This window comes from Epinephelus lanceolatus, chromosome 3 (assembly GCF_041903045.1).
Source record: "Epinephelus lanceolatus isolate andai-2023 chromosome 3, ASM4190304v1, whole genome shotgun sequence".
Lineage (NCBI taxonomy): Eukaryota > Metazoa > Chordata > Actinopteri > Perciformes > Serranidae > Epinephelus > Epinephelus lanceolatus.
In genome coordinates, this window is record NC_135736.1 from 50579921 (window position 1) to 50606988 (window position 27068).

Consider the following 27068-nt stretch of genomic DNA (forward strand, 5'->3'; position numbering starts at 1 on the left):
CTGTCCATCTGTCCATCAGCCCATCTGCCCATCTGTCCATCAGCCCATCTGTCCATCAGTCAATCTGTCCATCAGTCCATCTGTCCATCAGCCCATCAGTCCATCTGCCCATCTGTCCATCAGCCCATCAGTCCATCTGTCCATCATCCCATCTGTCCATCAGCCCATCTGTCCATCAGCCCATCAGTCCATCTGTCCATCAGCCCATCAGTCCATCTGTCCATCAGCCCATCTGTCCATCTGTCCATCAGCCCATCAGTCCATCTGTCCTTCAACCCATCAGTCCATCTGTCCTTCAGTCCATCTGTTCATCACCCCATCAGTCCATCTGTCCATCTGTTCATCAGTCCATCTGTCCATCTGCCCATCTGTCCATCTGTCCATCAACCCATCTGTCCATCAGTCAATCTGTCCATCTGTCCATCTGTCCATCAGCCCATCAGTCCATCAGCCCATCAGTCCATCTGCCCATCAGTCCATCTGCCCATCTGCCCATCAGTCTATCTGTCCTTCAGCCCATCAGTCCATCTGCCCCTCTGTCCATCAGTCCATCTGTCCATCAATCCATCTGTCCATCAGTCCATCAGTCCATCGGTCCATCAGTCCATCTGTTCATCAGCCCATCAGTCCATCTGCCCATCTGTCCATCTGTCCATCTGTCATCAGTCCATCTGTCCATCATCCCATCTGTCCATCAGCCCATCTGTCCATCTGCCCATCAGTCCATCTGCCCATCTGTCCATCAGTCCATCTGTCCATCAGCCCATCAGTCCATCTGCCCATCTGTCCATCAGCCCATCAGTCCATCTGTCCATCATCCCATCTGTCCATCAGCCCATCTGTCCATCAGCCCATCAGTCCATCAGTCCATCTGTCCATCAGCCCATCAGTCCATCTGTCCATCAGCCCATCTGTCCATCTGTCCATCAGCCCATCAGTCCATCTGTCCTTCAGCCCATCAGTCCATCTGTCCTTCAGTCCATCTGTTCATCACCCCATCAGTCCATCTGTCCATCTGTTCATCAGCCCATCAGTCCATCAGTCCATCTGTCCATCAGCCCATCTGTCCATCTGTCCATCAACCCATCTGTCCATCAGTCAATCTGTCCATCTGTCCATCTGTCCATCTGCCCATCAGTCCATCAGCCCATCAGTCCATCTGCCCATCAGTCCATCTGCCCATCTGCCCATCAGTCTATCTGTCCTTCAGCCCATCTGTCCATCAGTCCATCTGCCCCTCTGTCCATCAGTCCATCTGTCCATCAATCCATCTGTCCATCAGCCCATCAGTCCATCTGTCCATCAGTCCATCTGTTCATCAGCCCATCAGTCCATCTGCCCATCTGTCCATCTGTCCATCTGTCATCAGTCCATCTGTCCATCAGCCCATCTGTCCATCTGCCCCTCTGTCCATCTGTCCATCTGCCCATCAGTCCATCTGCCCATCTGTCCATCAGTCCATCTGCCCATCTGTCCATCAGTCCATCTGCCCATCAGCCCATCATTCCATCTGCCCATCTGTCCATCGGTCCATCTGCCCATCAGTCCATCAGCCCATCAACCCATCTGTCCATCTGTCCATCTGCCCATCTGCCCATCAGCCCATCAGTCCATCAGCCCATCAGTCCATCTGCCCATCTGTCCATCAGTCCATCTGCCCATCAGTCCATCTGCCCATCATTCCATCTGTCCATCAGTCCATCTGTCCATCTGCCCATCAGTCCATCTGCCCCTCTGTCCATCTGCCTATCAGCCCATCTGTCCATCACTCCATCAGTCCACTGCCAACAGGAGCTGCTGAGAGATAATTCAGCTCACTTTTAATGATGATCAGTTCGACAGCAGGGCTCAAACTGTAGTTCTTAGCTAACTGAGTTCCTTCATGGTAATATTATACTTCCTGTTTACATCCCCTGAAGCAGTAGTGATGGTTTTGTTTGTGGAGGTCTAGCTTAATGTAAAGAAGTTGGGAAACAGAGGAGACACTTATCTTATCTTAGCCTAGCTTAGGGTAAAGAAGCCTGGAAACAGGGTTAACCGCTATCTTATCTTAACCTAGCTTAGTGTAAAGAAGCTGGGAAACGGGAAACACCTATCTAGTGTTGCACAGTATACCGGTACTAAAATAGTACCGTGGTACTAGAGTATTCCAAACGGTACTATACTGCATTTGGAAAATACCGGTACTTTGAAATTGATTCAATTCATTAATTTAGTTAATTTATTTTACTCATTTATGCACACAAACGCCTTTCTTGTTCCTATTGGAGCACAGACTGCGCAAGTGGTGTGTATGACAACACCTGTATCAACATTCGCAGCTGGTGCACATGAAAAAAGACAAGAGAAAGTATGAATCGCAAAGGGAGACAACATGAGACAACACAAACTTGGTGGAACATTTGAGTTACCAAACCGTGATGTCCGTACCGAGGTACTTACCGAACCATGATTTTGTTTTTACCGTTACACCCCTACTATTTATTGTTCTTAAGGTTTGTATCCAAAAGGACTTTTCCTTAGGAAAAGTACCGAAGAGTATCGAAAAGTATCGAAATTCATATTGGTATTGGTACCGAAACAAAGATTTTGGTATTGTGACAACACTACACCTATCTTAGCTTAGTGCAAAGAAGCCTGGAAACAGGGGAACCAGCTATCTTAGCTTAGCCTAAAGAAGCTGGGAAACAGGGGAGACACTTAGCCTAGCTTAGGGTAAAGAAGCCAGAAAACAGGGCAAATGGCTATATCTTAGACTCATGACTGTACAACCAACTGTGTGTGTGTGTGTGTGTGTAAGTGAGAGACAGCTGCTGCCGCTGCAGACTGGTGACACACACCTGCTGCCCTGACTGTGTGGGTTGTCTGTTTCCTCAGCTGTGACTGTCAGGCTCTGACAAATGTTTGATGGTATGTTTTTCTGCACATGCACATGCACATACACATGAACACACACGCATGCGCGCACACACTCCTAACCCCTGACCTCAGCCTGCACAACTAAACGCTGTACTTTAACCGTGACACTGATTTTACTTTGAGTTAAACCTATAGTCAGGCCTGAACCAGAGAAACAGAACCAGAGTAGAACAGACACTGAACTGATCACTGTAAAGGAGGATTTATACTCATGCGGCAGACTCTATGTCGTAACCTACACACGTGTCCTACGCTGTTGTGAGCATTTTTCTGTGCAGTAGAGTGTTTGTGTCACTCTGCAGTTACACCTCCAAAACACTAATAGGCAGAAGAGATGCATAAGTGCCACCAAGTTTGCCAACACACATTAATCACACATTAAACACATTAAATACACATTAAACACACATTAATCACACATCAAACACACATTAAACACACATTAAATACACATTAAACACACATCAAACACACATTAAACACACATTAAATACACATTAATCACACATTAAACACACATTAATCACACATTAATCACACATTAAACACATTAATCACACATTAATCACACATCAAACACACATCAAACGCACATCAAACGCACATTAAACACACATTAATGACATTAAACACACATTAAACACATTAAATACACTAATCATACATTAAACACACATTAAACACATTAAACACACATTAATCACACATCAAACACATTAAACACACATCAAACAAACACACATTAAACACACATCAAACACACATTAAACACACATTAAATACACATTAATCACACATTAAACACATTAAATACACATTAATCACACATTAAACACACATTAATCACACATCAAACAAACACACATCAAACACACATTAAACACATTAAATACACATTAAACACACATTAATCACACATCAAACACACATTAAATGCACATTAATCGCACATTAAACGCACATTAAACACATTAATCACACATTAAACACACATTAATCACACATCAAACACACATTAAACACACATTAAACACACATTAATCACACATTAAACACACATTAATCGCACATTAATCGCACATTAAACGCACATTAATCGCACATTAATCGCACATTAAACGCACATTAATCACACATTAAACACACATTAAACACATTAATCACACATTACACGCACATTAATCGCACATTAAACACACATTAATCACACATTAAACACACATTAATCACATATTAATCAAACGTTAATCACACATTAAACACACATTAAACACACATTAATCACACATTAAACACACATTAATCACATATTAAACACACATTAATCACATATTAATCAAACGTTAATCACACATTAAACACATTAAACACACATTACACACACATTACACGCACATTACACGCACATTAAACGCACATTAATGGCACATTAATCGCACATTAAATGCACATTAAACGCACATTAATCACACATTACACACACATTAAACGCACATTAAACGCACATTACACACATTACACGCACATTAAACGCACATTACACGCACATTAAACGCACATTAAACGCACATTAATGGCACATTAATCGCACATTAAATGCACATTAAACGCACATTAAACACACATTAATCACACATTAAACACATTAAACACACATTACACACACATTAAATGCACATTACACGCACATTAAACGCACATTAATCGCACATTAATCGCACATTAAACGCACATTAAACCCACATTAAACACATTAATCACACATTAAACACACATCAAACACACATCTAACACACATTAAATACACATTAATTACACATCAAACACATTAAACACACATTAAACACACATCTAACACACATTAAATACACATTAATTACACATCAAACACATTAATCACACATTAAACACACATTACACACACATTAAACACACATTAAACACATTACACACACGTTAAACACACATTAAACACATTAAACACACATTACACACACATTAAACGCACATTACACACACTAAACACACAGTAAACACACATTAAACATGGCTTAATAGAGACAGTGTCAACAGCAACATGGAACAAAGGTAACGGCACATAATTCAGCTCCATTACAACTCACAGGGTTCACTGACAAAACAACTGTCTTATACTAAACACGTTTTCCAAACAAATACAACATGCTAACGTTGTTAGCACAAGCCTATGGCATTTTACATTGTATAAATTAGCAGCCAGGATAAATCACACACAGTGTGTGGAGGCTTTATTGTCTTCACAATTTATTGTTTCTTATCTGTGAAGTTAAAGTAAATCAAAGCTTTGTTTCCATGGAGGCAGATGTCTGTCTTAAAGTCCTGAAGACAAACTTGTGTCTCAAAGTCTTGAAGACAAACTTGTGTCTCAAAGTCCTGAAGACAAACTTGTGTCTCAAAGTCCTGAAGACAAACTTGTGTCTTAAAGTCTTGAAGACAAACTTGTGTCTCAAAGTCCTGAAGACAAACTTGTGTCTTAAAGTCTTGAAGACAAACTTGTGTCTTAAAGTCCTGAAGACAAACTTGTGTCTTAAAGTCCTGAAGACAAACTTGTGTCTCAAAGTCCTGAAGACAAACTTGTGTCTTAAAGTCTTGAAGACAAACTTGTGTCTCAAAGTCCTGAAGACAAACTTGTATCTTAAGGTCTTGAAGACAAACTTGTGTCTTAAAGTCTTGAAGACAAACTTGTGTCTCAAAGTCCTGAAGACAAACTTGTGTCTTAAAGTCCTGGAGACAAACTTGTGTCTTAAAGTTCTGAAGACAAATGAATGTCTTAAAGTCCTGAAGACAAACTTGTGTCTTAAAGTCCTGAAGACAAACTTGTGTCTCAAGTCCTGAAGACAAATGAATGTCTCAAAGTCCTGAAGACAAACTTGTGTCTCAAAGTCCTGAAGACAAACTTGTGTCTTAAAATCCTGGAGACAAACTTGTGTCTTAAAGTCCTGGAGACAAACTTGTGTCTCAAAGTCTTGAAGACAAACTTGTGTCTCAAAGTCCTGAAGACAAACTTGTGTCTTAAAGTCTTGAAGACAAACTTGTGTCTCAAAGTCCTGAAGACAAACTTGTGTCTTAAAGTCTTGAAGACAAACTTGTGTCTCAAAGTCCTGGAGACAAACTTGTGTCTTAAAGTTTTGAAGACAAACTTGTGTCTTAAAGTCTTGAAGACAAACTTGTGTCTTAAAGCCTTGAAGACAAACTTGTGTCTTAAAGTCTTGAAGACAAACTTGTGTCTTAAAGTCCTGAAGACAAACTTGTGTCTTAAAGGCCTGAAGACAAACTTGTGTCTCAAAGTCTTGAAGACAAACTTGTGTCTCAAAGTCCTGAAGACAAACTTGTGTCTTAAAGTCTTGAAGACCAACTTGTGTCTTAAAGTCCTGAAGACAAACTTGTGTCTTAAAGTCTTGAAGACAAACTTGTGTCTCAAAGTCCTGAAGACAAACTTGTGTCTTAAAGTCCTGAAGACAAACTTGTGTCTTAAAGTCCTGAAGACAAACTTATGTCTCAAAGTCTTGAAGACAAACTTGTGTCTCAAAGTCCTGAAGACAAACTTGTGTCTTAAAGTCTTGAAGACAAACTTGTGTCTCAAAGTCCTGAAGACAAACTTGTGTCTTAAAGTCTTGAAGACAAACTTGTGTCTTAAAGTCCTGAAGACAAACTTGTGTCTTAAAGTCCTGAAGACAAACTTGTGTCTTAAAGTCTTGAAGACAAACTTGTGTCTCAAAGTCTTGAAGACAAACTTGTGTCTTAAAGTCCTGAAGACAAACTTATGTCTCAAAGTCATGAAGACAAACTTGTGTCTCAAAGTCCTGAAGACAAACTTGTGTCTTAAAGTCTTGAAGACAAACTTGTGTCTCAAACTCCTGAAGACAAACTTGTGTCTCAAAGTACTGAAGACAAACTTGTGTCTTAAAGTCTTGAAGACAAACTTGTGTCTCAAAGTCCTGAAGACAAACTTGTGTCTTAAAGTCTTGAAGACAAACTTGTGTCTCAAAGTCCTGGAGACAAACTTGTGTCTTAAAGTTCTGAAGACAAATGAATGTCTTAAAGTCCTGAAGACAAACTTGTGTCTTAAAGTCCTGAAGACAAACTTGTGTCTCAAGTCCTGAAGACAAATGAATGTCTTAAAGTCCTGAAGACAAACTTGTGTCTTAAAGTCTTGAAGACAAACTTGTGTCTCAAAGTCCTGAAGACAAACTTGTGTCTCAAAGTCCTGAAGACAAACTTGTGTCTTAAAGTCCTGGAGACAAACTTGTGTCTTAAAGTCCTGAAGACAAACTTGTGTCTTAAAGTCTTGAAGACAAACTTGTGTCTCAAAGTCCTGAAGACAAACTTGTGTCTTAAAGTCTTGAAGACAAACTTGTGTCTCAAAGTCCTGAAGACAAACTTGTGTCTTAAAGTCTTGAAGACAAACTTGTGTCTCAAAGTCCTGGAGACAAACTTGTGTCTTAAAGTCTTGAAGACAAACTTGTGTCTCAAAGTCCTGAAGACAAACTTGTGTCTTAAAGTCCTGAAGACAAATGAATGTCTTAAAGTCCTGAAGACTAACTTGTGTCTTAAAGTCTTGAAGACTGACTTGTGTCTTAAAGTCCTGAAGACAAACTTGTGTCTTAAAGTCTTGAAGACAAACTTGTGTCTTAAAGTCCTGAAGACAAACTTGTGTCTTAAAGTTTTGAAGACAAACTTGTGTCTCAAAGTTTTGAAGACAAACTTGTGTCTTAAAGTCCTGAAGACAAACTTGTGTCTTAAAGTCCTGAAGACAAACTTGTGTCTCAAAGTCTTGAAGACAAACTTGTGTCTCAAAGTCCTGAAGACAAACTTGTGTCTTAAAGTCTTGAAGACAAACTTGTGTCTCAAAGTCCTGGAGACAAACTTGGGTCTTAAAGTTCTGAAGACAAATGAATGTCTTAAAGTCCTGAAGACAAACTTGTGTCTTAAAGTCCTGAAGACAAACTTGTGTCTCAAGTCCTGAAGACAAACTTGTGTCTTAAAGTCCTGAAGACAAACTTGTGTCTCAAAGTCCTGAAGACAAACTTGTGTCTCAAAGTCCTGAAGACAAACTTGTGTCTTAAAGTCCTGAAGACAAACTTGTGTCTTAAAGTCCTGAAGACAAACTTGTGTCTCAAAGTCTTGAAGACAAACTTGTGTCTCAAAGTCCTGAAGACAAACTTGTGTCTTAAAGTCTTGAAGACAAACTTGTGTCTCAAAGTCCTGAAGACAAACTTGTGTCTTAAAGTCTTGAAGACAAACTTGTGTCTCAAAGTCCTGAAGACAAACTTGTGTCTTAAAGTCTTGAAGACAAACTTGTGTCTCAAAGTCCTGAAGACAAACTTGTGTCTTAAAGTCCTGAAGACAAATGAATGTCTTAAAGTCCTGAAGACAAACGTCTGTCTTAAAGTCCTGAAGACAAACTTGTGTCTTAAAGTCCTGAAGACAAACTTGTGTCTCAAAGTCCTGAAGACAAACTTGTGTCTTAAAGTTTTGAAGATAAACTTGTGTCTCAAAGTCCTGAAGACAAACTTGTGTCTTAAAGTCTTGAAGACAAACTTGTGTCTCAGAGTCCTGAAGACAAACTTGTGTCTTAAAGTCTTGAAGACAAACTTGTGTCTCAAAGTCCTGGAGACAAACTTGTGTCTTAAAGTCCTGAAGACAAACGAATGTCTTAAAGTCCTGAAGACAAACTTGTGTCTTAAAGCCCTGAAGACAAACTTGTGTCTCAAGTCCTGAAGACAAATGAATGTCTTAAAGTCCTGAAGACAAACTTGTGTCTTAAAGTCTTGAAGACAAACTTGTGTCTCAAGTCCTGAAGACAAATGAATGTCTTAAAGTCCTGAAGACAAACGTCTCCAAACAGCCACAAAAGAACAAGATAATTTAACACAACTGTCGGGGTTCACAGACTGTTTTACTAGTTGCTCATTATTAGCTTCAGCATAAGCACCTTTCCATTGTATAAATTAGCCTAGCGGCTAGCAGAGTTTTCCTCTACTCATAACTTTACAAATGACGTATTATTTCTCCGTCTTCCTCACTGTCTCCTGACAGAACAACACGGCTGAATTTCAGCAAGCATTTTTTCAGCCGTACGTTGTTGCAACAGCGGCTGATGTTTCTGTAGAGAGGAGTTAGTGTAGTGAGTAAGGATAGATCGATACATCGGCCGGCCGATATATCGGGCCGATATTTGAGTTTTTTACTTGTATCGGCATCGGCCGATATGCGCGTGGGTTCGCAGATTTATTTTTCCCTGGCACTTTTTTTCATTTGAAAGTATGTGGTTAAGTTGAACAAAGCTGTTGAATCCTACTGTGTACAGTAGTTGTTGTTTTATTTATGCTTCAGTTTAAATATTTGTTTATTTTATAAGGACATTACTGGAAGATTTAAGAGCACTGAACTCTTTTTTTATTTGAATGTATAATAATAATAATAATGATATTCTACCTGTTCTACCTCAACTTTCCATCTTGTTTTAGTATTTTTTACTGTTCAATAAATGTTTCTTATTTTAAACTTGAGACCTGTAATATTTGTTATCATTGTGTCATTTTTTTTTATGTAAATTGAGGGAGCAAAAACAGTATCGGCCCCAAATATTGGCTCAAGAAAATTGGCAGTCCATAATCGGTCATCGGCTAAGGGTGATGGAAAAAAATCGGTATCGGCATCGGCCTTAAAAAATCCATATCGGTCTATCCCTAGTAGTGAGATGTCCAGTGTTCACGACTGACTTGTGACAGAGACAGGTGTGTTGTGGGCGTGGCCTTTGAGGACTGATTGTTGACTAACCTTTGAAGAGACATGTTGACGGCTCGGCCTCTCTGTCACATTGGTGTGACGCTGTCGTTAGGAACGGTTTGCGGGACGTTCATTTTAGTCTCAACAGAAACACATGAACATGAGACGCCCCGTAGCTCACCTGACAGAGCAGGCGCCTCATGTACAAAGGATGTGACCTCGCTGTAGCAGCCGTGGGTTTGATTCCAAACCACACCTCCCTGCTGCATTTAACCACATAATCAGACAAACATAGTGCAGTAAAAAGTGCAACATTTACCTCAGAGATGGACAAGCAGGAGAACATGGACGTACTCAAGTAAAGGACAAGTACCTGAGATTTTTACTCAAGGACAGTTCATAGTTTATTTTCCACCACTGGTGAGTGCAGTTTTAGGTTCCTCACCTGTGACCTCTGACCTCTGACCTGCCATCCTCCTGAGCTGCTGCCGTCAGCTCACACTGGTTAGAGATCAGTTTCCATCATCCAGCAGAGGAGGGTCCATTTAGTGAGTCCCTGAGGACGTCCTCTGGATGTCTGAGTGCTGTAATGGCTCCTTCAATAGCTCCGGTCAGCTCAGCCAGCAGCCAATGGGAGCTCAGCGTGGCTCCTCTCAGTGCCACATCACACACTTTACACACATCATGACATCACACACAGAAGACACTTGACCAAACGTCCTCTTGAATCCCTTGTATTGTGTTTATAGAGGACTCCGCCCCTCCAGGATGTCGCGGGCTATTTTTTGGATTGTTGCCGTCTGTAACGTCTGATGTCACTACAGCCTTTCAAAAAAAAACAAACAAAAAAAAGAAACGTGATGCGTGTTGTGATGTTTGTAGGTGTTTCTTTTTTTGCAGAGAAATTTGGGGGCAAGTGAAAATTCAAAAGATAGTTGTGATGCTGTTTTGGATTCAAAGTGAATTATTATGAGCATTCAGTGTGTGTGTGTGTGTGTGTGTGTGTGTGTGTGTGTGTGTGTGTTTCCTCTTGTGTTGGACACAGCTAACGGACCGTCTCAATGAGCTGCTCTCATCCTGCTCTCGTTGCCTAGTTAGCACGAGCTAACACATCACAACATGATCAATCAATCAATCAATCAATCAATTTTACTTATAAAGCCCAATATCACAAATTACAATTTGCCTCACAGGGCTTTACAGCATACGACATCCCTCTGTCCTTATGACCCTCACAGCTGATCAGGAAAAACTCCCCCAAAAAAAAACCCTTTAACAGGGAAAAAAAACGGTAGAAACCTCAGGAAGAGCAATGATGTCATCATTACGCCGCAGCAGCGGTGAACATTGTTAATCTCACACAGACACTGAAATGTCTTGACTCTGTTGTTAAACCTGTAACAAACTGCTGGGTAAGGTTAGCAGTGTGATGCTAACAGTTAGCCCTGTCTCTGTGTGTGACTCAGAGCTCCAGTCCTGCTGCAGCAGTCTGATGATAAATAAACAGTATCGCTACGCTGCACGCAGCTCTACGATGAAATCAGATGTGACGGCTGTAATACGTTGTTGGGATCGTAACATCCTGGGGCAACTGAAGAGCTCTCAGAACTACATTACCCATGAGCCTCAACTGCACTTGATCTGAACTCAAAATGTAATCTGACAGCAAATTTATCCATCAGGTTCTATAAATATGAACCTGTAACAAGCCTGAGGCTGAAACTCTCTTCTGATTGGAGGGTTCTCACAGCAGTGCTCTCTGGGATTTGTAGTTTAGTAAGTAGTTTAGTTGGGGTGGCAGCAGCTCAGTCCACAGGAACTAGGGTTGGGAATTAAAGGGTTACTGGCTTAAGTCCCCGTCCGGGCCAAATATGGAGCGTGGACTGGTAGCTGGAGAAGTGCAGTTATTATTATTGTTGTTGTTGTTGTTATATGCTACAACCATGGCTGTCAGCATTAACGCCTTAATCCTCCTACAGAGACGGTGAGATCTGATCAGTGTGATCAGTTATGTGTAGCTCCACTGTGTCACATGGATCTAATAACGTTTGATGTGTGCAGACTACGATAACGGCGCCGACTGAGTCACAGGCTACGACGTACGATGTAACAGCTTTACATACTGAGTGATACTGCAGGGTTATTATTACTGCAACTGCGAAGCACAACATGGAGGCTCACATTAATAACATTACTACAGTTATTATTATCATAATAAAATTAAGAAAATGTCAGAAAATAATGTAAAGTTTAGTGGCACCATGTCCTGCGGTGTGTGACAGCGTGTTCTGGGCTTTAAACAAGACGACATGAAGATCTGAACATAATGTACTATTGTTTTAAACATGTCAATCCCATGCTGCTATTTTGTCCCTTCGTTGCCCCTTACTTGTAGTCCAGCCACCGCAGCAGCTTCCTGCTTCCTGCTGCAGCAGTGATGTCATATAAGACGTCTCCTCAGCTGACAGTCAGCAGTGATCTGAGCTCACAGGAGCAGCTGATCAGACTGATGTCAGCAGGCGCAAAAGCGCTAACGTTACGTTGTTATGTCGTCACTGTGAGTTCAGTATGATGTCATTATACACACTGTTGATGATTTCCCAGAGTTCTCTCTGTTCATATGTATCAAACACATTGAAGATGTTGACTTCCTGTCTGTGTGGTGTCCCGCAGGGCTAGGCCTGAAGCTGCCGATGTGGACGCGTCCCCGCTGACTTCGAGGTGCGTGTCAGAGGTGAAAGGTCATGATGACGACGGTGGCCGCCGAGTTCGACCACATGGAGCTGCAGCAGCAGTACAGCAGCAGCAATGACACAGTCAACAACCGCTGGGATGACGAGTGGGACAACGAGAACAGCTCAGCCCGCCTCTTCGAACGCTCCCGCATCAAGGCGCTCGCAGGTAAGAGCCCCGCCCCTTTAAGTCAAGTCAAGTCAGGATTTATTTCTAGAGCACATTTAAAACAACGGCAGTCAACCAAAGTGCTGCACATAGGTGGGTACAGAGTTAAAACAACATCAATAATAAAAATAGAATAGATGTAGAAAACAATGATAAGCATTTTGATGCATTGTAAAAATCTGAGAAACATAGTTTTTGTAGGACAATCTGAAGATGCTCTGTAGCAAGTTTGGTGACAACTGAGCAAAAATTGAAAAAGTTTTACAGTTTTTGAAAAAAAAAAGAGTGATTAACTTCATGATTTTTAATAGGTTTAAATGTACAAAGGTTTTTTCAGTATTGGGGCTACAGTTTGATGAAAGTTGTGAAGTTGTAGCACGTATGGTTGATTTGTTATGAATTTTCAAAGTTTTGAACTTTAGACGCTTGCTGTAGCGCCACCATCAGGACTATTGGCTTGAGTTTACAGCTGAGGATATCTGGCATGAGACTGGACCTTTGTGCAAAGTTTGGTGAGTTTTCACCCATGGGAAGTATGATTTCCTCAGAAGAAGAAGAAGAAGAAGAAGAAGAAGAACTAGGATTACAATAGTGTCCTGGCAGCTTAGCTGCCCGGACCCTAAAAACAGAGCAAACAGTGCAAACATTAAAATAGCAATTAAAAAACAACAACTTGAGATCATCGTGCTCAGGGTGAATGATACGCCAGGTGGAAGAGAGAGGTTTTTAGGGAGGATTTAAAAGTCTCTAGGGACTGGGAAGATCGAATGTGAAGGGGGAGGCTGTTCCAGAGCCTGGGGGCAGCCACTACGAAGGCTCTGTCACCTCGAGACTTTAGTCTGGTTTTTGGCACCACCAACAGTAGTTGGTCCGAAGACCTAAAGGTTCTGGTTGGGGTATGGCGCAGAAGGAGCTCAGAGAGGTACAGAGGGGCCAGACCATTGAGGGCTTTAAAAACAATTAAAAGAAGTTTAAAATCAAACGAAAACGGACCAGGAGCCAGTGGAGGGAGGCTAAGACTGGCGTGATGTAGTCACGCTTTTTCTTGCCTGTGAGGAGGCGAGCAGCAGCGTTCTGGACGAGCTGTAGACGGTTGAGGGAGGACTGATCCAGGCCAACATAAAGGGAGTTACAATAGTCTAATCTGGTGGTTATGAAGGCATGGATCACCCTTTCAAAGTCTGCAGATGAGAAATAGGGCTTGGTTTTGGCCAAAAGACGTAGCTGGAAAAAGCTAGTTTTGACAACAGCACTGATCTGTTTGTCAAATTTGAATTGGCTATCAAAAACCACCCCGAGATTCTTTACAGAGGAACGAATGTTGGGGGTCCAGGAAATCTGCGGAGCTGCGTGGGGACATGTGGCCTCCAAACAGGATAACCTCTGTCTTGGACTCATTAAGATTTAAGAAATTAGAGCTCAACCAAGATTTGACATCACTCAAACAATCCAGTAGAGGTTGCATTGCGTCCTTGCTTAAAGACCTTAGTGGCAGGTAAATCTGGACGTCGTCAGCAAAACAATGGAATGAAATCTTGTGCTTTCTAAAAACATCACCTAGAGGCAGCATATACAACAAGAAAAGAACAGGGCCCAAGATGGAGCCTTGGGGGACTCCGCGGGTCAGTGGGGCTGCAGCAGAGGAAAAGTGACCTGACTGCACAGAAAAAGTCCGATCCGTCAGATAAGACCTGAACCAGCTAAAGGCGGAGCCTGTAATGCCCACAGACTGCCCGAGGCGGTGTAGCAGGATCGCGTGGTTAACTGTATCGAAGGCGGCTGACAGGTCTGAAAGCATTAGGATGACAGAGTTACCTGAGTCAGCAGCTAAAATCAAATCATTAAAGACTCTCAGCAGGGCAGTTCCGGTGCTATGTCTAGGTTTGAAGCCAGACTGGAACTTTTCATGGATGTTGTGCTGGGCTAAAAAAGACTGCAATTGGTTATATACTGATCTCTCTAGAACCTTGGATAAATAGGGGAGCTGAGATATGGGCCTAAAGTTTGAAAGGATGGAGGGATCCAGATTTTCCCTTTTGATTAAAGGTTTCACCACAGCAGTGAAACAGGAAGTGATGTAACACAGCATCAGTGTCCTCCAGACTGCAGTGACATTGTTAATAAACAATAACAAAAACAACGTGTAGTTCGTCTTCACGACAGATGACAGTGGATCCAAACAGCTGTCAGCTGATACAGATGGTCGTCATGGTGACCAATAACAGTGATTTATGATGTCAGATTATGATGACATCATAACTCTGAAGTTAAGCAAAGCTGAATATGAAACACTGAGTCTGTCACATGAAAATAAAAGCCTCTGGTCTCAGGACAGATTTAAAGTTCATCTGAAGACACTTACAGGTGTTTTATTGTGAAGGGATGTGGTCAGTCTCCCAGCATGCTCGGCGCTCTGCTGACTCACTGATGGTTCATGTGATTTCTCTACGGAATGAACTGACAATGTGTGACATGGACCTGGAGGGGGCGGGGCTTATGACCTCTACTGCAGCGGTCCAGGTGACCCACCTCTTAAAGCTTTGTAGGGACAACAGAATTTGAAGCTGTGATTGGCTGTTAGTGAGATGCATCCTGGGAGTCATAGTCCAACTTTCAGTTCGAATCAGATTCTAAAACTCAGTCTGTGTTTGACACCTCCTGATCAAGGTGGGAAGTTCACGCCATTATTCCGCCTTGCTGATCCGCCTTAAAGGTACGATCACAGAGCACCCGAGTTTGAGTTTTCGTCTTTTTTCGTCAACTTTTTGTCTTTTTCGTGTGTTTTCTGTCATACACAAGGACCAGTAACTAAGCGGCAATGACTTCGCTTAGTTTTGTAACTTTTCTCTCGGTTCTTCTGTTACTGTTGCCACTCTTTGTAAAGGAGAGCCATGCTGAGAGAGACAAAAGCATTGTTTACATGCGAGAACAGCTGATCGCACTGTGTAAGCCTGTGCTGTTGCCGGGGGCGAGGCCTGAAATCCCAGTGGAGCTATGGAGGAGACCCCGGGGTTGCTGAGGTGGAGCCAAATGGAGGGAGAAAAGGAGGAGATATAGACCTGCCGTCCCAGCGATCATCTTGGGGAACATGAGGTCTTTGGGAAATAAGACGGACAAGCTCGCCGCGCTGATTAAGACCCAGAGGGCACACCACGAGTGCAGCATTTTGTGTTTTATGGAGACATGGCTGCACTCGCATATCCCGGACCATAGCATGGTGGTACCCGGCTTCAGGACTGTACGGGTGGACAGAGATGTTTCACGGAGCGGTAAGAAGAAGGGAGGAGGGATTGCACTGTATGTGAGTGAGAGGTGGTGTAACCCAGGACATGTTCACGTGAAAGAATGGTTCTGTAGCCCCGACATTGAACTGCTAGCTGTGGGAATGCGTCCGTACTATCTGCCGAGGGAGTTCACGTCCGCCATTGTTACCGGTGTTTACATTCCTCCATCAGCTGATGCAGCAGCAGCGAGTGATGTCATTCACTCAACAGTCGCAAGGCTCCAAACTCAGCACTCAAATGCTCTTGCAGTTGTTACTGGGGATTTCTATCATGCCACACTGGACAAAACACTCCCAACATGTCATCAGTATGTTGACTGCCCCAGTAGGGACAGCAGCACACTGGACCTTCTGTATGCAAATGCTAAGGACGCGTACAGTGATCACAACCTGGTCCTGCTGAGACCAAAGTATGTCCCCCTTGTCCAGCGGCAGCCTGCCACCAAAAGGACAGTGAGGAGATGGACTCAGGAGGCCAATGCGACGCTGCAGGACTGCTTTGAGTCCACTGACTGGGACCTGCTCTGTGAGCCACATGTGGAGGACGTCAACAGCATGACTGACTGCATCACAGAGTACATCAAATTCTGTGAAAACACCACCCTGTCAACCAGGACTGTGCGCTGCTTTCCCAACAAGCCGTGGATCACAAGTGACCTGAAAGTACTATGTATTTAACAATAAGAAGAAAGTCTTCAGGTCTTGGGACAGGGAAGAACTGAGGAGGGCACAGTGTGATGTGAGGGGGGGAGCTGAGAGAGAGCAAGGACTCCTAGAGGAGGAAGCTGGAGGCCAAGCTCCAACAGAACAACGTGAGGGATGTGTGGACGGGATGAGATCACTGGGTTCAAGGTGAGAGACAGACAAACAGCAGGCAGCGTTGAGAGGGCCAACAAGCTGAACTGTTCCTTCAACAGGTTTAGTTCACAGCCCTCTGCAGCACCCTTCCCCCTCCCACACAACGGAGGAAACATCATGCACCCTCCCCCACATGACTGTGACTACAGGCGAGGTTACGAGACAGCTGGAGAGACTTCACCAACACAAGGCTGCTTGGCCCACATGAGACCGCAGGTGAAATCGTCGCTGGGCCCTCTGCAGTTCGCCTACCAGCCTCACCTGGGAGTGGACGACGCCATCATCTACCTGCTGCAGCGAGCTCACTCGCACCTGGATGGACCCTGCAGCACTGTGAAAATCACTTTCTTTGATTTCTCCATTGCATTCAACACCATCCAACCACTGCTACTGAGGGAGAATCTGCAGGCCATGAGGGTCGACACATCCACAGTTTCCTGGATTACTGACTACCTGACAGACAGACCACAGTTTGTCCGACTGGGCAGCGTCCTGTCTGACATGGTGGTGAGTAGCACAGGAGCTCCACAGGGGACTGTCCTGTCTCCTTTCCTTTTCACCTTGTACACCACAGACTTTCAGAATGACTCTGGGTCATGCCACCTGCAGAGGGTCTCTGACGACCAGGGAGGTGGTGATTGACTTCAGAAGGAAGAGGGCGGCTTCTCAACCCCTGTGCATATGGGGAGAGGACATCACCATGGTTGAGGCACCCAACAGACTGAACTGGAAGGCCAACACTGACGCTGTGTACAAGAAGGGGATGAGACGACTCTATTTCCTGAGGAAGCTGAGATCTTTCACTGTGTGCAGCAAGATGTTGGAGGTCTTCTACCAGAGTGTTACAGCTTCACTGTCACAAGGACAGATACAGGAAATCATTCCTCCCCCAAGCCATAGCGCTATCTAACGCCTCACCTCTGTCTGACAGAGAGCACTCATAGCTCTCTACAGCCTAATCGTTACGTTACAACCACTTGTTTGCTCTGCTGCTAATAACCAACTGCACACTTGTAGCTACTTTGCACATTTTTACAACCTCCACCTCACGTCTGACTGTGTTGTGTATATAGTTTCATCTTTTTTTACTCCTGCAATTTGATATTCCTTATTTTATTTTATTCCTGTATATTTCAAATTTTAGTGCTGCTCATTTTGTATATATTTTATGTTTCTATATTCTAATGTCCACATACTGTTGAAGAATTTCCCAGTTTTGGATCAATAAAGTACGATCTTCTCTTCTCTTCTCTTATGTCATCATGCTGTCTGACATCACACACTGGACCCACATGATGCTGCCATCGTTTGATTCTGTGTAAACATGTAAAGACAGGAAGTTGTAGCGGCTCTATAGCGCCATCTCTGTGTGAAAAGAGCTACTGTGTGTGTGTGTGTGTGTGTGTGTGTATGTATGTATGTGTGTGTGTGCGTGTGTGCGCAGGATGTTTGTTTCTTACTTCCTGTCCTTCACCCTGGAATGTGAAGGAACAATGAAGGGAAACACCCCCACCCCCCACCCCCTTTTCACACCCCTGATGACATCATTGTCCACCTGTTATTCCATTGGCTGATGGTGGAGCCTCTCCCACACACACACACACGCACACACACACACACACACACACACACACACACAGACTACACTGTAAAACGTCTGAAAGCATTGAACATGTTCATAACCCTAACCCACACATAAACACACATTAAACACACATTAACCCCATTAAACACACATTAAACACATTAAACACACATTAAACCCATTAAACACACATTAAACACACATTAAACACATTGAACACAGTAAACACACATTAAACACATTAAACACACATTAAACCCATTAAACACACATTAAACACACATTAAGCCCATTAAACACACATTAAACACACATTAAACACATTAAACATACATTAAACCCATTAAACACACATTAAACACACAGTAAACACACAGTAAACACACATTAAACATACATTAAACACACATTAAACCCATTAAACACACATTAAACACACATTAAACACACAGTAAACACACAGTAAACACACATTAAACATACATTAAACACACATTAAACCCATTAAACACACATTAAACACACAGTAAACACACAGTAAACACACATTAAACATACATTAAACACACATTAAACCCATTAAACACACATTAAACACATTAAACACACATTAAACAATATTGAACACAGTAAACACACATTAAACACATTAAACACACATTAAACACACATTAAACACATTAAACACACATTAAGCCCATTAAACACACATTAAACACACAGTAAACACACATTAAACACATTAAACACACATTAAGCCCATTAAACACACATTAAACACACAGTAAACACACATTAAACACACATTAAACCCATTAAACACACATTAAACACACAGTAAACACACATTAAACACACATTAAACACATTAAACATACAGTAAACACACATTAAACACATTAAACACACAGTAAACACACATTAAACACATTAAACACATTAAACACACAGTAATCACACATTAAACACACATTAAACACATTAATCATACAGTAAACACACATTAAACACACATTAAACACATTAAACACACATTAAGCCCATTAAACACACATTAGACACACATTAAACACACATTAAACACATTGAACACAGTAAACACACATTAAACACATTAAACACACATTAAACACACATTAAACCCATTAAACACATATTAAACACACATTAAACACATTAAACACACATTAAACACATTAAACACACATTAAGCCCATTACACACACATTAAACACACAGTAAACACACATTAAACACACATTTAACCCATTAAACACACATTAAACACATTAAACACACATTAAACACACATTAAACACACATTAAACATACAGTAAACACACATTAAACACACATTAAACATACAGTAAACACACATTAAACACACATTAAACACATTAAACACACATTAAACAAACACACATTAAACACATTAAACACACATTAAACACACATTAAACATACAGTAAACACACATTAAACACATTAAACACACATTAAACACATTAAACACACATTCAACACATTAATCATACAGTAAACACACATTAAACACATTAAACACACATTAAGCCCATTAAACACACATTAAACACACAGTAAACACACATTAAACACACAGTAAACACACATTAAACCCATTAAACACACATTAGACACACATTAAACACACATTAAACACATTGAACACAGTAAACACACATTAAACACACATTAAGCCCATTAAACACACATTAAATATACATTAAACACATTAAACACACATTAAGCCCATTAAACACACAGTAAACACACATTAAACACACATTAAACACATTAAAGGTTTAATGTGTGTTTAATGGGTTCCCATTAAACACACATTAAACACACAGTAAACAAACACACATTAAACATATTAAACACACACACATTAAATACATTAAACACATTAAACACACATTAAACACATTAAACAAACATATTAAACACACATTAAACACATTAAACACACATTAAACACATTAAACACACATTAAACACATTAAACAAACACATTAAACACATTAAACACATATTAAACACAAACACACATTAAACACATTAAACACATATTAAACACATTAAACACATATTAAACACATTAAACACACATTAAACACTTGTCTTTATCTGGACACATTTACCCCACAAATACAACATGCTAACGTTATTAGCAGAAAGAGTCTGCCCTTTCTTTCAGTTATTATTTGAGACTTTTTGCACAATTTCATTAACAAAATGTTTCACATTTCAGTTGCAGTAATGAAACGTTTGTTCAGCCTTCTGTTTTCATTCCTGTGAGGGTCATTCTGACTGATGGTGAAATAAACTGAGTGGTTACGACCTCGTCAGGATCATAGATTATATTTAACTACAGGTGATTAATCCCACTGAAAACTCCAAGAATTTAAGATTCCCATCTTTTCATGTTTAACAGTGTATTTTATTTTGGAGGGGGGCTGTTTCCTCCTCCACTCTCTGTTTGCAGAGAGAGAGAGAGAGAGATTGTGTGTGTGTGTGTGTGTGTGTGTGTGTGTGTGTGTGTATGTGTGTGTGTGTGTGTGTGTATGTGTGTGTGTGTGTGTGTGTGTGTGTGTGTGTGTGTGTTGGAGGGAAACAGAAAACAATCAGAGCAACAGCAGCAGAAGAAGAATGAGCAGCGTGTAGCTGCTGATGATTCGAGTGTTGGGCAGGGCCGGATACACACACACACACACACACACACACACACACTGAACACACACTCGCGCTCTGCGTTGACCTCTGGACTCTTTTTCTTTCACCTCCTGAAAACACGAGGACGTCTTCGTCTGTCGTCTGTTGTGTTGTCTCTCTGAGCTGTCTGAAGACGTTACTCGTTCGGGTCGCTGTCACAGTTTTAGATTAATTTTTACTTCTGAACACAAGTTTTTTTTTCTCTCAGAGTCTGAACTGAAACTCGTCTGGATTTAAAGAAGGTTTTGGGAAAGTTTTCTCCGCTGTAGTTTTGCAGTGGTAAAACGTCTGAAACGCAGGTGGACCTCTGACAGGTCGGTGAGCGTCAGCAGAACATGGTGGAGTCTGAGCAGGTCGCAAAGTGAAACTCTGCAGTTTGGATTCGTCAGTGTTGGACTGGTGTGTGTATAAATATTAGCATTAGTGTTCGGAGCGGTGATGGAGGCGGAGTGGGCGTCGGCCGACTCGACTCAGCTGCAGTTCAACTACAACCAGCTTGAGGGTCGATTCAAACAGCTGCAAGGTAAGAAGAAAGAAGAAGGTGTCTGTGAGGGGTTAACCCATCAGCAGGGTCACTGATCAGTGTTGCTGTTGTCTCTGCTCTGATGATGATGATGATGATGATGATGAATGGGTGTTCTGCAGTTGCTGCATTAAAATCAACACATGAAGCGAACGTGTTTATTTTATTAGTTTGAAGATATTTTAGATTTAAACAGAGGAAGTATCTCAGGGGGTTAAACACCGGTTGAAATTTGATCTGAGAACAGATTCATGAGGTTGATGATGTCACAACTTGGTGATTGTGAGGTAAACAGCAGCATTCATGAACAGGAATGTGTCCCTGATTGGCTAATGCAGCATCTGACCGGATGGCATCATGTTGTGCTGCAGTAAAAGTTGAGGCAGCGGTGTCGATGTGTCAGGAAAGATTTCAGTTTTTGGTTTGAAGAGAAGCTTAAAGCTTTAATTCAGTCAGACATGAGAACACACTGAACACACACACTCAGTTCACAGCCTGTGTCACTGTGAGCTCTGTGTGATGTCACAGCATCACTGTTAATGTGACTTTTTAAAACGGGTCAGATCTCGTCATCGCAGAGCCGCGTGCAGCGTGTCTGATCATTAATCTCATTTCTAACAAATTTTCAGGAGAAAAAAAAATCAGCTGTGGTGTTTTCTTTTTTTTTTAAAGATATTTTTAAGGGCATTTTTTGCCTTTAATTGATAGGACAGTGAAGTGTGAAAGGGGGAGAGAGAGAGGGAGTGACATGCAGCAAAGGGCCACAGGCTGGAGTCGAACCCGGGCTGCTGCGGCAACAGCCTTGTACATGGGGCGCCTGCTCTACCACTAAGCCACCAACGCCCCAGCTGTGGTGTTTTCGGTGCTTCTTCACCCCTGAGTGTCGCCTGCAGGCCTCCTCTGCAGCCTGAGAGGCAACTCAGGGCAAAAGAAACAACAAACCCCCTCCTGCTGCTCCTCAGTTATTATTTACAAGAACACAAAACAACACAACAACAACAGCTGATAAACATAAACAACCTGCAGATGAATTGATGACGAGACAAAGTTTGTAACAATTTGTTCAGCTATTACAAAATAAAGGTGATAAAGTCATGAGTGATGACAGAAATTATTTTAGGAATATTCATAAATATTATAGAAACTTTAATGTGAAGTATGTTCACTTTATGAACAGACTTTTATTTTGAAGGTGTGTCTGTCCGTCCGTCACATTCTCACAGAAAAATAATAAAACTAACAAAATAAGATCGTTGAAGTTTTCCAGGGTTTGATTTTAGAGGTCACACATTGATCCTGATCAATTAATAATTAGTATGCCTTCTGGCAGTGGGCGGGGTCTGGAGTTAACAGGAAACAGGGGGCGGGACTTCAGAATGAGTAGTAGTACTGCATCAGATGTGGACTGAGGTAAAAGTATTTATGTGTTAAATCACTGTCAGGAAATGGTTAATAAAAGTTTCATCAGACCGGCTGCTTCCTGCTGACGACTTCCTGTTTCCTCTGGGTCAGAGGTCAAACACAACAGTAATTCTGAACATGCAGGAAGCAGAAAAAAGCATCCCCCCGAAGCATCCTGGGAACTGTAGTTATGGTGTAGTTTAAGTATTAAAATGATCAATGCTCAGTGTCTGTCTATGTGAGTAGACCTCGGTGTGACCTTCAGATGACTAACAGCTGTGTGTGTGTGTGTGTGTGTGTGTGTGTGTGTGTGTGTGTAGATGAGCGGGAGGCGGTGCAGAAGAAGACGTTCACTAAGTGGGTGAACTCTCACCTGTCCAGAGTGTCCTGCAGAATCACAGACCTGTACATGGACCTGAGGGACGGACGCATGCTCATCAAACTACTGGAGGTCCTCTCAGGAGAAAGACTGGTACTACACACTCTACTACACGTTGTACTACACTCAGTACTGCTAACAGCTGCTGTTCTTCTTCTTTGAGTTAGCCGCTAACTGCTAACGGCTGCTGTTCTTCTTTGAGTTAACTGCTAACTGCTAAAGGCTGCTGTTCTTCTTCTTTGAGTTAACCGCTAACTGCTAACAGCTGCTGTTCTTCTTCTTTGAGTTAGCCGCTAACTGCTAACAGCTGCTGTTCTTCTTCTTTGAGTTAGCCGCTAACTGCTAACAGCTGCTGTTCTTCTTCTTTGAGTTAACCGCTAACTGCTAACAGCTGCTGTTCTTCTTCTTTGAGTTAGCCGCTAACTGCTAACGGCTGATGTTCTTCTTCTTTGAGTTAGCCGCTAACTGCTAATGGCTGCTGTTCTTCTTCTTTGAGTTAGCCGCTAACTGCTAACAGCTGCTGTTCTTCTCCTTTGAGTGAGCTGCTAACTGCTAACAGCTGCTGTTCTTCTTCTTTGAGTTAGCCGCTAACTGCTAACAGCTAACAGCTGCTGTTCTTTGTTAGCCGCTAACTGCTAATGGCTGATGTTCTTCTTCCTTGAGTGAGCTAACTGCTAACAGCTGTTCTTCTTCTTTGAGTTAGCTGCTAACTGCTAACAGCTACTGTTCTTCTTTGAGTTAGCTGTGAACTGCTAACAGAACGGCGAGAAGGAATAGGACTCAAAAGGGCACGTGATGTTAATTCGCTAAAAGAACAACAACACAACACAACCGTAGCGTTGCGCAATGTCAACAGACTTTCCAGTTGCCCGCTCAGCCCACAATGTGTTGCGGTTTTTCCACTTCCGCTGCGTCACCCTTTTGAGCCCTATAATGGCATGAAATTATTGCCTTGAACAGGAAGTGTAAGCTGGGCTAATGTCTTTATGGGTGTTTTATTGTGAAAGGGCTCCCTCAGACTGACAGCTTTAATATAGTTAGAGTTTTACCACAGAGACACCCGCAGGGGGTCAGAGGAACTGCAGCTCCATAACGTCGTCTCCTCCTCCTTCTTCCTCTTCTTCTTCTTCTCCTCCCTTCTTCTTCTCCTCCTCCTTCTCCTTCCTCTTCTTCTTCTTCTTCTTCTTCTTCTTCTCCTCCTCCTCCTTCTCCTCCTCCTTCTCCTTCCTCTTCTTCTTCTTCTTCTTCTTCTTCTTCTCCTCCCTGCTCCTCCTCCTCCTCCTTCTTCCTCTTCTTCTTCTTCTCCTCCTCCTCCCCCCCCCCTCCTCCTTCTTGTGACTCCAGCCGAAGCCCACCAAAGGTCGGATGAGGATCCACTGTCTGGAGAACGTGGATAAGGCTCTGCAGTTCCTGAAGGAACAGAGGGTTCACCTGGAGAACATGGGCTCCCACGACATTGTGGACGGGAACCACCGCCTGACGCTGGGCCTCATCTGGACCATCATTCTCCGCTTCCAGGTAACACACACACACACACACAGACACACACACACAGCAACAAGGAGACGAGTTCAGAAACAGAGTAAATGATGATTCTTCATGACTCCGCCCACTGTCACTTATTAAACCACTCAGGTTAAAGTCCAGCACCGTTCATACATGCCGTCGTCATGGATACCCAGCCTGGGTGACATCACACCGTCCTGGACTGACCTGTTTAAGACTGAAAACATCAAGAGTTGAAGAATCTGAGGTCAGAGAGGTGAACAGGTGGAGGTGTAACAGGTGAACAGGTGGAGGTGTGAACAGGTGTAACAAGTGAATAGTTGGAGGTGTAACAGGTGAACAGGTGGAGGTGTGAACAGATGGAGGCCTGACAGGTGAAGGTGTGAACAAGTGAACAGGTGGAGGTGTGAACAGGTGTAACAGGTGAACAGGTGGAGGTGTGAACAGGTGTAACAAGTGAACAGGTGGAGGTGTGACAGGTGTAACAGGTGAACAGGTGGAAGTGTGAACAAGTGAACAGGTGGAGGTGAGAACAAGTGAACAGGTGGAGGTGTGAACAGGTGTAACAGGTGAACAGGTGGATGTGTAACAGGTGAACAGGTGGAGGTGTGAACAGGTGTAACAAGTGAACAGGTGGAGGTGTGACAGATGAACAGGTGGAGGTGTGAACAGGTGTAACAAGTGAACAGGTGGAGGTGTGACAGGTGTAACAGGTGAACAGGTGGAGGTGTGAACAGGTGTAACAAGTGAACAGGTGGAGGTGTGACAGGTGTAACAGGTGAACAGGTGGAGGTGTGAACAGGTGAACAGGTGGAGGTGTAACAAGTGAACAGGTGGAGGTGTGACAGGTGTGAACAGGTGTAACAGGTGAACAGGTGGAGGTGTGACAGGTGAACAGGTGGAGGTGTAACAAGTGAACAGGTGGAGGTGTGACAGGTGTAACAGGTGAACAGGTGGAGGTGTGAACAGGTGTAACAAGTGAACAGGTGGGGGTGTGACAGGTGTGAACAGGTGAACAGGTGGAGGTGTGAACAGGTGTAACAAGTGAACAGGTGGAGGTGTGACAGGTGTAACAGGGGAACAGGTGGAGGTTTAACAAGTGAACAGGTGGAGGTGTGACAGGTGGAGGTGTAACAGGTGGAGGTGTGACAGGTGAACAGGTGGAGGTTTAACAAGTGAACAGGTGGAGGTGTGAACAGGTGTAACAAGTGAACAGGTGGAGGTGTGACAGGTGTAACAGGTGAACAGGTGGAGGTGTGAATAGGTGAACAGGTGGAGGTGTAACAAGTGAACAGGTGGAGGTGTGACAGGTGTGAACAGGTGAACAGGTGGAGGTGTGAACAGGTGTAACAAGTGAACAGGTGGGGGTGTGACAGGTGTGAACAGGTGAACAGGTGGAGGTGTGAACAGGTGTAACAGGTGAACAGGTGGAGGTGTGACAGGTGTAACAGGTGAACAGGTGGAGGTGTGAATAGGTGAACAGGTGGAGGTGTAACAAGTGAACAGGTGGAGGTGTGACAGGTGTGAACAGGTGAACAGGTGGAGGTGTGAACAGGTGTAACAAGTGAACAGGTGGGGGTGTGACAGGTGTGAACAGGTGAACAGGTGGAGGTGTGAACAGGTGTAACAGGTGAACAGGTGGAGGTGTGAACAGGTGTAACAAGTGAACAGGCGGAGGTGTGACAGGTGTAACAGGGGAACAGGTGGAGGTTTAACAAGTGAACAGGTGGAGGTGTGAACAGGTGAACAGGTGGAGGTTTAACAAGTGAACAGGTGGAGGTGTGACAGGTGAACAGGTGGAGTGTGAACAGGTGAACAGGTGGAGGTGTGATGGTGCTGTGTTGTGTTTCAGATTCAGGACATCAGTGTGGAGACTGAAGACAACAAAGAGAAGAGATCAGCTAAAGACGCTCTGCTGCTCTGGTGTCAGATGAAGACGGCAGGGTGAGAACCTGGACTGTTGTTGTTGTTGTTGTTGCTGTTGCTGTTGCTGTTGTTGTTGTGGTAACTATAACCTTTAAAACGTGACAGTTGTTGGATCTTTATTTCTTTAGGTATCCCAATGTGAACATCCACAACTTCAGCACCAGCTGGAGAGACGGCATGGCCTTCAATGCCCTCATCCACAAACACAGGTAACACCTTCATCATCATCATTATCATCATCATCAGTTCAGACTAGATTGTATAGATTAGATTTATAAAGTTT

General features: G+C 42.8%; 1 protein-coding gene across 13 annotated transcripts in view; it reads left to right on the forward strand.

Annotated features, from left to right (window-relative positions):
- Positions 1-27068, forward strand: part of LOC117255886 (spectrin beta chain, non-erythrocytic 1-like) — a 78530-nt gene that overhangs the window by 9642 nt on the left and 41820 nt on the right. For 12 of the 13 annotated variants that reach the window (XR_013490813.1, XR_013490808.1, XR_013490811.1 and 9 more), the window contains exons 2-6: positions 12364-12591; positions 23295-23446; positions 24698-24871; positions 26712-26803; positions 26914-26994. Coding sequence is in view for 2 of the 13 variants with exons in the window: in XM_078166563.1 (XP_078022689.1) it covers positions 12435-12591; positions 23295-23446; positions 24698-24871; positions 26712-26803; positions 26914-26994 (656 nt within the window). In the remaining 11 variants the exon portion in view is untranslated. Of the gene's footprint in view, positions 1-12363; positions 12592-20976; positions 21574-23294; positions 23447-24697; positions 24872-26711; positions 26804-26913; positions 26995-27068 lie in introns of those variants that run through there. The other variant, XM_078166565.1, reaches the window with a different exon arrangement.